The sequence below is a fragment of the Poecilia reticulata genome, chromosome 17 (assembly GCF_904066995.2).
Source record: "Poecilia reticulata chromosome 17, P_reticulata-male-v2, whole genome shotgun sequence".
NCBI lineage: Eukaryota > Metazoa > Chordata > Actinopteri > Cyprinodontiformes > Poeciliidae > Poecilia > Poecilia reticulata.
Window position 1 is genome coordinate 30,926,097 of NC_088846.1, and position 12,836 is coordinate 30,938,932.

At 47.1% G+C, this 12,836-nt stretch overlaps 1 protein-coding gene and 1 long non-coding RNA gene across 3 annotated transcripts in view; both read right to left on the minus strand.

Annotated features, from left to right (window-relative positions):
- Nucleotides 1-427: 427 nt before the first annotated feature.
- Nucleotides 428-4,044, minus strand: ptmab (prothymosin alpha b). Of its 2 annotated transcripts, none has more exons than XM_008402878.3 (5): nt 3,647-4,044; nt 1,711-1,776; nt 1,561-1,645; nt 1,389-1,474; nt 428-1,184 (listed from the first exon to the last, which is right to left on the minus strand). In XM_008402878.3, exons 1-5 carry the CDS (start codon nt 3,689-3,691, stop codon nt 1,146-1,148), a joined length of 321 nt encoding a protein of 106 aa, XP_008401100.1. In that variant the 5' UTR covers nt 3,692-4,044; the 3' UTR covers nt 428-1,145. The 2 variants fall into 2 exon arrangements, with proteins under 2 accessions (XP_008401100.1, XP_017158906.1); XM_017303417.2 differs by lacking the exon at nt 3,647-4,044 and adding an exon at nt 1,846-3,597.
- Nucleotides 4,045-5,615: 1,571 nt separating this feature from the next.
- LOC145548153 (uncharacterized) overlaps nt 5,616-12,836 on the minus strand; it is a 7,579-nt gene continuing 358 nt past the window's right edge. Inside the window, exons 2-3 of the long non-coding RNA XR_014084445.1 lie at nt 12,179-12,516; nt 5,616-9,997 (exon numbers count right to left, since the gene is read on the minus strand). This is a non-coding gene — a long non-coding RNA (uncharacterized LOC145548153). The remainder of the gene's footprint in view (nt 9,998-12,178; nt 12,517-12,836) is intronic.

The window sequence follows — 12,836 nt, forward strand, 5'->3', positions numbered from 1 at the left end:
TCCTGATGAGACTCATTTTGTCAGATTTACCTTTTTAAAACCGACTTTAATTATCAAAATGTTTTTCATTGATGTAGAAACAAAGACAGTGAAACAAATACGTTGGCTATTAAAGTCCATTTATTTCAGGAATTTTATTACAAAGTAAAACATTGTGATAAAATTTCTGAACTAAAATGACTTTTCACAAATATTTGAATTTAAAGGTAATAAAGCTCTAAAATTAACTTGAGACATTTGAGGCAAAAACAGGTTTAATTTTCATAAAAAAGCTCATCCAGATGTTTTTTCAGACCAAATCTAAAAATCAGCGTTTTGTAGGTCACGCGTGTCGTAAATCAACATTTCCGGAGCGACTTCCTGACTCACCTTGAGCGGGTTTTCCCGCCGCCAGGAAGAGGAAATGAAACCAGGCAGAGATGTGGAGTACAACTCACAAAATAAAAGTCCGGTTTATTGTCAAACAACAAACTTCGCACATACATCAAAACAGGCCGTCGTAAAACAAAATGTCGCTGACAAAGAAAAAAAAAAGAACAAAAGGAAACAGAGGCTCTTCTCTTTGGCCTGACCCTCCCATACAAACAAACTAGTTATGGTACAGCTAAAGTACATACATTAAATTTACTGGAATGCTCTGAGTTCAGCGGCGTTAACAGGTTCAGCTTTTATTCTTTTTTTTAGCTTTTTTTTTTTACAGGTTTTCTAGTATCTGAGATATTGTAACATGGTCAACCAAGTAAAATCTTTTCGTTACAGAAGCACCGATTTGGTCTGCCGAGAGAGAAGCTGCCCCCCCCTCTCCTAACAATATGTACAAAAATATAAAATGTAAATAAAAATACAAACAAATTCTCCGTTGGGGTTGTTGTTGCTGAAGAGAAGCCGGATTTCTGCGTCGGGCGAGGCGAGGCGGCGGGTCCTCTGGAAAATTTGTCTTGCAGCCTGGAGGTCAGAGGTCAGGGAGATGGGGGGGGGGGGGGGGGTGATGCTTGTTGAACTCTACTTGCTAATGACCATGTTGGTTTTTTATTATTTTTTTCCTTTAGATCAGTCCTCCAGCCCCTCCACCTGTGACGTGTCAGAGAGGTCAGAGGTGAAGAACCAGGAAGTGGTTCAGCAGGTCGGCGCCGCGCGGAAACGCATCAATCGTCGGTTTTCTGCTTCTTGGGTTCGACGTCGTCCTGAAAGAAGAGGGGACAGCGTTAGGACGGGGGGGACAGCGTTGGGACGGGGGGGACAGCGTTGGGACGGGGGGGACAGCGTTGGGACGGGGGGGACAGCGTTAGGACGGGGGGGACAGCGTTAGGACGGGGGGGACAGCGTTGGGACGGGGGGGACAGCGTTAGGACGGGGTCAGGACGGGGTCAGGGCTGCCGGCGGCTCACCTCGTCGTCCTCGTCGTCGTCCTCAGCTGCCCGTTTTGTGCCGCCCTCGATCTCGTCTTCATCATCTTCCTCGTCCTCCTCATCTCCTGCAGGGAGCAGAAAGAGGTCAAAGGTCTGGAGGTTTTAGAAACACCCATCCCTCCCGTTCCCATGGTGACAGATGGCGTCCCACCTTCTCCGTCGTCCTCCTCCTCTTCCTCTTCCTCCTCATCCACCTCCTCCTCGTCTACCTCCGGCTCGCCGTTCTCCTCGTTCTCCTGGAGGAAGAGCAGCTGTCAGCTGAAGTTTCCGTCCCTTTACAGGTACAGTTTTCGGCCCCTACCTTCCCGTTGGTGGCAGCATCCTTGCCGTTCTCCTTCTCCTCTGCCAGCTTCTTCTCCTTCAGGTCCTGCAGCAGAAGCAGCATTAGCGTTAGCGTAGCGGTTAGCGCTGCCCTTCTACCCACTGGCCTACTTACAGCTGCACATTGTTCAGCCCGGTTAGCCAGCAGATCCTCTGCAGATCCTCCCCTGCCTCCTCCCCCTCCATCCGCTCTAATGTGTTGTAATCTGATACTTTGATGTGGCCCCAGGGGAACTCTGGGTATTGTAGTCCTCAGCCCGGCTGCCATTGCTGCCATGTCGCGAGACACGCCCGGGAGAAGCACTGCGATACCCAGGATGCATTGCTCGATTTAAAATAACACAGGAGGGCGCAGAAGGAGGAGGAGGGTGATGAAGAGGAGGCGGAGGAGAGCGACGCACGCTGCTGCTGCTGCTGGCCGCTTGTTGTAACGGAGGACAATAGAAGACGACACATGGCAAAGGCTGCGGGTCCGAACGGAACCGAAACGCGCCGTTAAACCGCGTCCACACAAACACTTTCACCGGAAACACGCTCCTCCCCCCCGCGCGTCCCGCAACACGCGCGCCCACGCACCCACTGCACATACAGTTATTGATTAATTGCTTTAATATAATCTCATTGGTTGGAATCCATTAAGCTGTTTAGAAGCGCCGGAGAGCGCGTGCTGCGCGCCGCGCGTAAAAAGACGCGTGTGCGTAAAAATGCTCCAGAACTAAAAATAGAGGCAGCAGGCGCCCCCCGGATTATAACGCCCAATACCGGGCCGAACTTTCCCCTTTTTGCCTCCGTCCGGATGTTCATTCATCAACAGCCGGAGCTGCGCTGCCGTTTCCCCGCTGCGCGCCCCGCCGCCGCCGCGGAAACACGGCACGCACCCCCGGCTCGACCAGAACCGGTTAAAGTTTCACCAAACCAGAACCAAAGTCCGGCTGAAGCCAAAACAAGTGGGCTCCGAGTCGGAACGGAGGAGGGAAAACCACAAAGAGGGGAAAACCAGCGCCGTCACATCACACCTCCACGGCGCGCCCGCGCACACGCACGCAGGCGCACACAATGAAGAAGGTTACAAAATGAGACAGAAAAAGTTTCCCCCCGGAGATACAATCGAAACGCTGCAAGAGAAAAAAACGCTGAAGAAGAAGCGGAAGCCGCGCGGCGACCCGAACCGGTCCGTAAACAAACCGGGTCGGACTGCGGCGGCCGGCAGGTGTCTACTGGGTCACACACCGAACCAGAGACGGACCAACAAGAACCAACAAGCTGGAGGAGGTGAAAGTTGACAGCGTGAATTCCGCACCTCCTGCCGCTCCGCGCTCCATTCAAACGCATCAACTTCACTCCACATCCGAACCGGAGCCCCGGCAGCTCCGCCGACACACACATCCGGGAGGAGACTGGACCCCCCAGAAAGTCCGAACCCGATTCTCCTCTGAATGTGAATCACTTCCAGCATCTCCCAGGACGCGAAGGAGGGAAAAAATGTGAGAATCGGCGCCTCGATCGGCGATAAGAGTAGCGGAAAAACGCGATAAGTGCGTGTTGGAGAGCGCGCCGTGCGTAACGCACCGGTTCGGGCTGGACGGCAGAACCGAGCCGCTTGTATAAACAAAGAACCCCGCGCAGACTCTTCCTCTCCGGACAATGAGACGCGGCGCTGGAGGCGCAGATCCCCATGATGCGGAGCTCCGACTCCCAGCTTTATTCTAGGGCTCCATTTGCTGGCCCCCCTCTCCCTCCTCATCAGTACCGGGACCACCGGCTGGTTCGATCCCGTTACTGGATCGCTGGTTCCTATGATCCTTTGGGCTCGAATGAGCGCGAGAAAGGTTTGGTGAAAATCTAGGTTACAGCCTGGAGACGCGTAAAGCTGGAGAGGGGCTTGGGGAGGAAGGGGAAGGTGAGCGGCGGCTTACCTTGGCAGAGATATCCGAGCCAGAGTCCACCTGCGTGTCCGCCATTGTTTTAGTTCAATAAAATAAAGGACGGCTGAAAGGAAAGCTGGAATAAAGTAAATCCCCTCTGCTCGGCTGCGGATCTAGCAGGATTAGATTGTGCCAGTGGCCGACGGTGCTCACGGCCGAGCCTTTAATATAGGCTTATGGGCGGGGCCTCGCGGAGGTCGCCGGCCGCCGATTGGCTGCTGGCCGCACAGAGGTGTTTTCTTCGCGCGCCGGAGTGGAACAATGGGTAGAATTTCTATCCGTTCAGGCCACGCCCCCTTCTGTTCGCCCCATGCAACCGTCCCTATTCCGCTAAAAACAAATAATCCGAACCGATTAAAGGCAGCGGAACGGACCGCACCGTAGCTCACGCAGCCCGTCCGACACCGTGGAGGCCAGAAAACCGGGTCCGAACCGAGCTGCGCAGTGAATTTATCGAATAAACGAGCGCTCCGTTTGACGTGCTGTCAGTTTGATTGATTGATGGCCGGCTGGGGGAATCAGGAGGCAAAACCCGGACCGGTTCTCCCGCCCACCGCCGCGCGGAGGGATTATAAGCGCAGAAATGGAGAAAGCTGTGAGAAAACTGTCGGTTTTGGAGGATAAAAGTATTTTTTTTCTGCGCTGCTGAGAGAGTTTGATGGAGAAATGGAGTTTAACTGAAGCGTTGATCGGCCCCCGCTCGGCTGCTCGCCCCTCCCCCTTCATAACGTCCATTTTTGAAACTCCCTCTCAGCTCTGAATGTGCGCACTTCACACTCTACACGTTTTTTTCACACACACTTCGCTCAAAACCCGTGCGGGAAGGTGGCCCCACGCACAAACACGCACTATCCGTCGAGTAAACGCTCCAGAGCGCAGTTTGAACGTGTAGTTTGGTGTGAACAAGCTGCTGGCCTCATTTCCTCCATTGTTGGAGCCCACAGAGAAAAGCCCCGCCGAGGAGGAGGAGGAGGGACCAGAAGTGGAAAAAAACCAAAAAACAGTGCGACATAACAAAAACATGCGATGGCAAGAGTGCGGGAAACAGAAAATCATCGTCATAATTATGTGCTCATGAGGCGCGATCCTCTGTTTTCTTACCCACTTATGAACTCATGTCTGTTACAGGCTGACTGAGCGGGACAAAGCGGCACTCAGAAAAAAAGCAGCCGCCATTACTCCTTGTTGCTGTGGGGGGATGGGAACAGAGCAGCGCGTGCCCACATTCACATTCTGCTCTGGTGACGCACTCCGACACAGCGCCGCTCTGATTGGTCGATGGAGTGAAATAAACAAGGCTTAGGCGCACAGCGGCCACTGATTGGCTCCCGTGACCGTCCGTCAGTTTAAACCGGTGTGAGTTGGCTGCTTGTAAGCAGCGGCTCCGGATCGCGGATCTGGAGTCGGTGTGGAGTTTCTTCCCAGTCTGTGGCCATGTTATGTTTTCTGATTACTGCCGAGTAAAATCGCCTCTTTTTCACTCTGGTTCCTCTAATAATCTCTGAGATAAACATGAGTTCTACGGAACAGCCCGGGCGAACAGAACCTGGCCTCTTCCCTGTTGCTGTTGCTGTCATGAAATATTAATGTGGTTATCAGAGAGAACAGATGGAGAAAGTGATCCTTCAGCAGAACCAAATCTTTTCCTCTGACCGTGTTTTACTGAGAAAATTCAACTATTTCAACCAAACGGCTTCAGTTCACCTTGAATTTTCTGCAGTCCATTAAAACTGACTGAAATTCAGTAGAAATAATAATTTCAAAATCCCACAAAAGTTTTTACTTCCCCAAAGCTGCCAAACTGAGCTGAGTGGGTTTTACACCCCTGAAGGTTCAGTTTTAGTGTAAAGAAAATATAGCCGTAGTGTGGGAAATGATGAATAACTTTCCTCACATGTGATAAACAGAAATCTCATATTTCCTTCACGGTTTCTACTTTCACACTCACGGTTTCACTGTTCGAGCTTTAAACGCTTTGCTGGCGTTTTATTTCATTTCTGCTACTGAATCTCCTAAAAATACTTTACACTTAATTTATATGTTGTAATAATAAAATGAGCACAGACCATTTTCACTTTCTGTAGTTTTTAATAAATACTTAATTACTTTAAATAAAGATTCATCCCATTCACTGATTGTTTACCACCAAATAAGGCTCTTCTCACCCAAACATCACCGTTTAGTGTTGATTTCTCAGACTCCCAAAGCATCACTGCCTCATTACTAGAGCCACACGTTAAATGCAAATATTATATTTTCCTACAGCAGTCTGTGTGGCCGTGGTTCCAAAAACAAACCTGATAACAGAAAATTCAACCTGCAGAAACAGACAGAGGAAAAGTAAAAGACTTCAACTTAAAAAAAAATCATAAAATGAGTTTTAAAATCTGTTTGTACTTTATTTCTACATGGAAACAGCAGAAATAGGTTTCAGAATGAAAGATCCTGTGAAAACATATGAGCCCAAATGCATAACAACAGCAGTCATGGCTCACATGTTTATCTTATATTTTATTATCTATATAATCTAACATGAAAGTCTCCACACGCGCTGCATCGTTTGAGGTTCTTGCTCTTGTCTGCTAACATCATGTCGCCTGTTGAATGGTGGATCCAAAAACCAGCAAACAGCAAAACAAATTGCAAAACACAAAACACTCATCCAAACAAAAAATGCTGCAATCACAGGAAATGCAATCAAAATGCCACAAACAGCAAAAACAACAGCAATTCTGAAATGTTGCAAACTCACGCCACAAAGTGGACAAAGTGGAAGTCCTCCAGGCCACCAGGGGGAGTCTGGAGGAGGAAATGTAAATGTGCTCCTGTTTTATAGTGTAAAAGACATGAAGTCTTTTAAAAGCACGTCTTTTATGAATGTAGAAGACACGCTTTGCACCATTTTGTCCTTCGTCTTCGTGACGTTCCGTCTTCACTGAGTCTGGTTCTGTAGTTTTCAGTCGACTCCCTCTAAAGGTCTGGAGGATTTCTTCTTTTTTTGGAGTGAGTTGGCAGCATTTTATACATGCATTTATTTTACCTATAAATGCAACAATTTCCTCCATTTTTCTCCTATTTCCTGTTGCAGCAGGAATTTGTTTATTGATCACAGCAATTTTTCTGCCTTTGCAGGTTTTTGGTTTGCATTTGTTCAGTTGATTGCTGGTTTTTGTATTTTGGAGTTTCCATCATTTGTGTGTCTGCAGCTGGTTTGACACCGAGCGGAAGCGTTTATTTATTGACAACAGTATCCGTATTTCTATCAACGTTTTTTAATGTGAATTTTGAAAAATTGCGTTCAAACAGCTGAAGGAAACAAAAAAGTTTCTTAACTTCCAAAAAGTCTTTGAGCTGGTTTTTGGATTCTCTGCAGAAGAATAAATGTGCCTCCACATTTTGCCTCATGATGAAGCAAATCCTCCTGACCTGCTGCTCTGTGCCGTACCAGAGGCACGACAGTCAGAAACATCTCTAAGTCCACTCCTGTGTTTTCTCTGAGATGTGTGGTCCATTATTCCAGCCATGTTCTGATGAACTCGCACTATGATGGATAGTGAGCCATTAAAATAAGATGATGAATTATTCAAATTTGTAGATTATTTATTGTAAATAAAACATCCTTATTTAAAGGATGTAGTTTAATGATATTTGTCTGTTTTGATTAGCTCTGTTGGTGGTTTGTATTTTGTTTTGTTTAATTGTATTTGCACTTTGTAAAGTTTAGTTTTGTTTGTTATGTACCTCTCGGGCTGCCGTAGCTAAATGAGGTCAGGTCCTATAAAAGCTGGCAGATCATTGTACCAATGAATGAATGAATGAATGAATGAATGAACTGTCAGAGACGCGCTTGGCACAATCGGTGTTCCCCGGTACGCTTTGTTTTGTTGTTTGTGTTGTAAGTTTATGTTTATATTCTAATATTTCTCTACGTCTTTAGTTTCCACGGTGACTGAGGTGGGTGTGGTGACTGATGATCCACATCAGAGAAAATAAACAAACCTTGAAAATCACCCGTCGAGACGCGCAGATTAACTCAAGTGCTGGGGATCTGCTACACGCTCTGCATAGCCTGAAGATTGGAAAACATGTAACTCACATTTTCTTTTCTGCACCTTTTGAAAACTTCCCTCAGAATTCACATGGCAGCTGCTGACATCTTCCACCGTGAGCTGAAAGGTGTCATCAGTCTTTTAATAGTAATATTAGATAATAATACAGGAATTATTATCGAAACATGGCATAAATATCTAAGCAGAAAACTCCCTGACTTTCTCACAAACAGACATGAAACCAGAAGATGAGGCTCATTGCAGGAGAATCAGTCCAGATGTTCGTAACCCAGGCATGTTTCAGGTCTGGATTCCCTGATTTGTGCCGACATGAGTAACGGATCGTATCCATCAATCTGCCTCTGCAAAGCTCTGAAATCAACCACCTTCTTTGTCACCCCACTGTTGCCAACTGAAGAGACGTTTTAAACAAAAAACTGGTATTGGCTAAAATCAGAATTTTTAAAAATTGGTCATCAGCCAGAAACTGTGATCGGTGCACTCCTAGTTTTTACTAGCTGTCTGAAAACATCCAGTGAAGAAGGAAGCTGGTGGTGGGCTTTAATTATCCTCCATACAGGAGGTGGAGGGTTTTCCTCCTTGGGATTAGGATTAGGTGGATCAGGAAGCTTGTTGGCTCCAGGTTGGAGGTTTTCCAGGAGAGCCTGACTCAGACCACAGGGTGTCTGGAGGGACAGAGGCTGGATGCAGGTTCCTTCATCAGCTCCTCCCACTCCAGCACAGATCAGTTCCTCCAGACCACACATGACTCAAACAGCAGTTGGATCCGTCTTGTTCCGGTTTTTCCTGCTCCGTCCCACACAGCCTGACAGAACAGCGGTGGATGGAGCGCACCGGAGCTAAAGCTGGAGGAGCGCAGCGGCGTGTCTGAACCTGCTGGACAGGGATGGATGCTTCAGGAGTGGCAGCTTCAGCTCAGCTGCTTATCCTGTGTTTCCACACCTCACAGTCCGATTCGGTTCAACTGGGAACCAAAATGACAACATTTGCTCCATTTCCAGCTGCTGTGGTTCTTTTTCACGCTGCACTGAGCCAAAAGACCAAACTAATTGAGCAACCTGTTCCTTTCCTGACCTGCGGGGGCGCTGCAACAAGACGCCCCGAAGGAAACAACATGAAAACCTCAGAAGAAGACGCTGAACACAACTTCCTTCTTTACCAAATGGAAACAAACTTTGACTGGCACCAGATTTGATCAATTGTAGGTTTTTTTCCATTTCTCCCTCTAACGTTGGACTCTTGCATTTGTTTTGGTTGTATTTACCCAGAATGCCCTGCATTGTAGTCCACTACCTGCTTCTAGAGCAGTATCTGGTCCTCTTGGTGTTCATGTGCGTTCAAACCGGATCAGAGTTCACTTCAACCAGACCGAGAGCAGAACCCAAAGCAGCAGAGCTGTTGGCCTGGAGGAAGTGGAGCCGGCTCCTCTGATTGAACTTCCTGTTACGGTGAACTTCCTCTGAGCGACCCGTTTAAACCCAAAGAGGTCGACTGGGTGCCGCCTGTCCAGAACCGGTCCGATTCATTTGATCCACTCTGAACGGGTCGTCCAGGTCCAACACGCAGAAACCCGAACTGAGGGAAGGAAAACCAGAACCACTTCACAGAAAACGGCTGGACAAACGAGGACCGGTTGGATCCGGTCAGAACTTCCTGACCTGGTCAACAGCATCTCCACTATTTCATACAAATCTATTAATTATTCAGTTTTTTTTAATCTTCTGTTAAAATGTTTCTAAGTTTGGTTTGTAGATGAAAAATTTAGTCTTTTTTGGAATCAGCTCACTTATCGATCAGCTTTTAAACCTAAATGAAATAAATCTGTGTATCTCAGAGACATGAAGACGTAAAACAACCACAGAACATTTTGTAGATTTTATAGCTTCTCAGGACCGAGTCGCCTGCATGCTGATACTTGGAGGTTAAAGGTCATCCTCGTATTCTCCATAGAGACTGAGCTCCGAACGGAGAAACTTCATGTTGGTGATGCTGTTGGCAGGAAGGAGCTCCAGTAGCAGTCAGTATCGCAGCGAATCAGAAGAGGTTTCTGACTGAAGACGCTCATCCGCCTCTTTGGCTTTTGTTGCTCCTTTCTAAATCTTTGACCACGAGGTTAGAAAGATGCTGGAGTAGGGGATGTGATGACCGTCTCTCTCTGCTCTGCCTGCTTTTCCAGGCTGTGGGGTCAAAGTTCAGGTGTTATTCGAACCATTGAGAAGAAAATTCACCAGAACGGTTCAGTGTTTCTCCAACAGCAAACCCCGGATCGGCCCTGGACAGGAGGAAAAGAAAAGAGCAGCTTGAGTAGAAACCAGGAGGAGGTGAGAAGAGAAGGTGGAGCTTCAGCTGTGGAAGACTTCCTGTCTGGAAGCACCAGAACACGACCCAAAAGAACCTGAGCCGCTTCGGCTCCTCCACAGGTGGAGTCAGGATGTGAATAGTTATGAATACAACATGTTTTCAGAAGGGCTGAGATTTTAACTGGTTAATTTAAAGTAAGTAATTCTTTTAAAAGCAGTTTTTGCTTACACAGGTGAATTCTTGTGCTAAATCTGACGCATCAGCCGCTAACAACGATGGACGACCAAGCCGCTTCCCTCGGCTCACCGGGGGTTAAGTTTTACTTTGAAATGATCTGATGGGTCGTTGGAAAAGACTATTGTTGTGTTCAAGTTGTGCTTAAAGGAATTAGCCTATCAGTGGAGCCATTCACGCCTAAAATAGCATCTGAATGCCAGACATGTTGCTAATGCTAATGTCACATTCCTGAAGAAGCTCCATGGAGGATCAGGGCTTCCTGAAAGCTGATTGGGTGGAATAACACTCCTCCACAATCAGATGGCTGGAGAACCTGAAGAACAGATTAAAAACAGTATCGCTGTTGAGCTCATGTGTCTATTAAATCAACAGAAATCGTTCTTGAATTCAAAATGTTGATTCTTTTGTCAATAAATGCAGTTAACTTGATGAAAATTAAAATCCAGTCCCACCACAATCATCATCATGACCAACATGATTAGAGGACCGAACACTCGTCCCTGAGGAACTCCTTTCTTCATTTTATCAGGACGTTGATGCTTCTGCCAGCGCATGATGCTGGTTGTTCAACATTTGATGTTTTACTGCATCTAACATCTGAAATAACTGTATATATTTATGATGATTAAAGAGTATTTTTACATCCAGACTTGCATGAGGACATATTTTATGTCTGTTTTTTGCACATAACTTCGTTTGTTCAATAATGGATGGATCGATCCAGATCAGCTCCAGAACACGTTCCTCTGTCAGAGGTTTCCATCCAGCCAATCACAGCCTCCCCTCAGAGTCACATGACTGGAGCATCCGGCCTGCCGCTCTATCTCCTCTGGATCTGTGTGGATCTATCGATCAGGCATCAAGGACGCTGATGATGTCGTCACCCGGAGGACGGAGGATCAGAGACGTCCTGCAGAGCGTCTCAGTCTGGAAATATTAGTCACGCCCTCTGGGAATGTGCATCTATTTAGTGTTTTCTACGTGTTTTTAGTTTTTCTGCTGTTAATCTCAGAGCAGGATTCACAAATATTCATCGTCTTTGTTGCTTTTAGACGACATTTCGTGACAGTTTGTCAGTTTTATGTGAAAAGGAAGAAAATGGGGGGGGGATTCTGAAAAGTGTGGCATGCATTTGTTAACATCATTTAGTCTAATAATATACAACATATATGATGTAGCACATGTTTGTGGTTTTGATGTTCTCAAATCGCTGCTGTACGACGTTTTGCTTCTTTTTTTATTTCGTTTTTATGAAGTAAAACTGAGCGGGAGATCGACAGGCGCATTGGGGCAGCGTCTGCCGTGAAGCGGGCGCTGTACCGGTCCGGCGCTGTACCGGTCCGTCGTGGTGAAGAGAGAGCTGAGCCAAAAACCGAAGCTCTCGATTTACCGGTCGATCTACGTTCCCACCCTCATCTATGGTCATGAGCTTTGGGTCATGACCGAAAGAACGAGATCACGGGTACAAGCGGCCGAAATGGGTTTCCTCCTCCGCAGGGTGGCTGGGCTCTCCCTTAGAGAGAGAAGCTCGGTCATCCGGGAGGGACTCAGAGTAGAGCCGCTGCTCCTCCACGTCGAGAGGAGCCAGTTGAGGCTCGGGCATCTGGTCAGGATGCCTCCTGGACGCCTCCCTGGTGAGGAGTTCAGGTCCCACCGGGAGGAGGGGAGACCCAGGACACGCTGGAGGGACGATGTCTCTCTATGGCCTGGAAACGCCTTGGGGTTCCTGGAGGACCTGGAAGAGGCTGGAGAGGGAAGTCTGGGCCTCCTGAGGCTGCTGCCCCCACGACCCGACCCGGATAAGATGGATGATGGACGTAAAACTTTTTATCTGCCTTGTGGCTGAAATGTGCTGCACAAATGAACTTGATTTATAATTAATCTAAATAAAATTCCAGGCCAATCAACCACCAACCTGAACACAGCATGGCCATGATAACAGACGGTGGTGGCTGCATCATGCTGTGGGAGGAGTTTTTTATCGGAGCTCCAGTTTCAGATGTTTTCATCCGAATCCTTCTGGCAGAATCTGCTGCTGAACTCGAGTGATGAAAACCGGAACGTTGAATATTAGATGAAGTGATCCGTCTGGGTCAGAGTGATTTCTCTCTCTTTCCAATCCGACGGTTGGTTAATATTTAACCTGCTGCTGGCGGCCAGATAAACGAGCGGTTCACCCTGATGGATCTGGTTCTGGTCGGTCCAAACGCTTCCTGGACCCGATCCGCCAGCAGGAGGCGCCGAGCTCTGGAGCTGTAAAACAAACAGTCAGTAAAAACTCAACATTTTCATTATTTTAACTCTAAATCTGTGAAGTTGGACAAAATCTGTCAGAAACATTGAAACTAGCTGACCTGATCAAAAATCAATATTTATTGATCTTCAGTCACATGATGAAGCTTCACTAACGGAAAACTGTTCTTGACTTTTGGTCAATAAAATGTTTATTTTCTTTTTTAAAATAAACATTTTTACAAGAAACAATCAAACATTATAAGATCCACGTGAACAAAAGTAAAATATTTAATCTATTAATTATTATTAGCCTATAATTATAAGTGACTCTTCAGCAG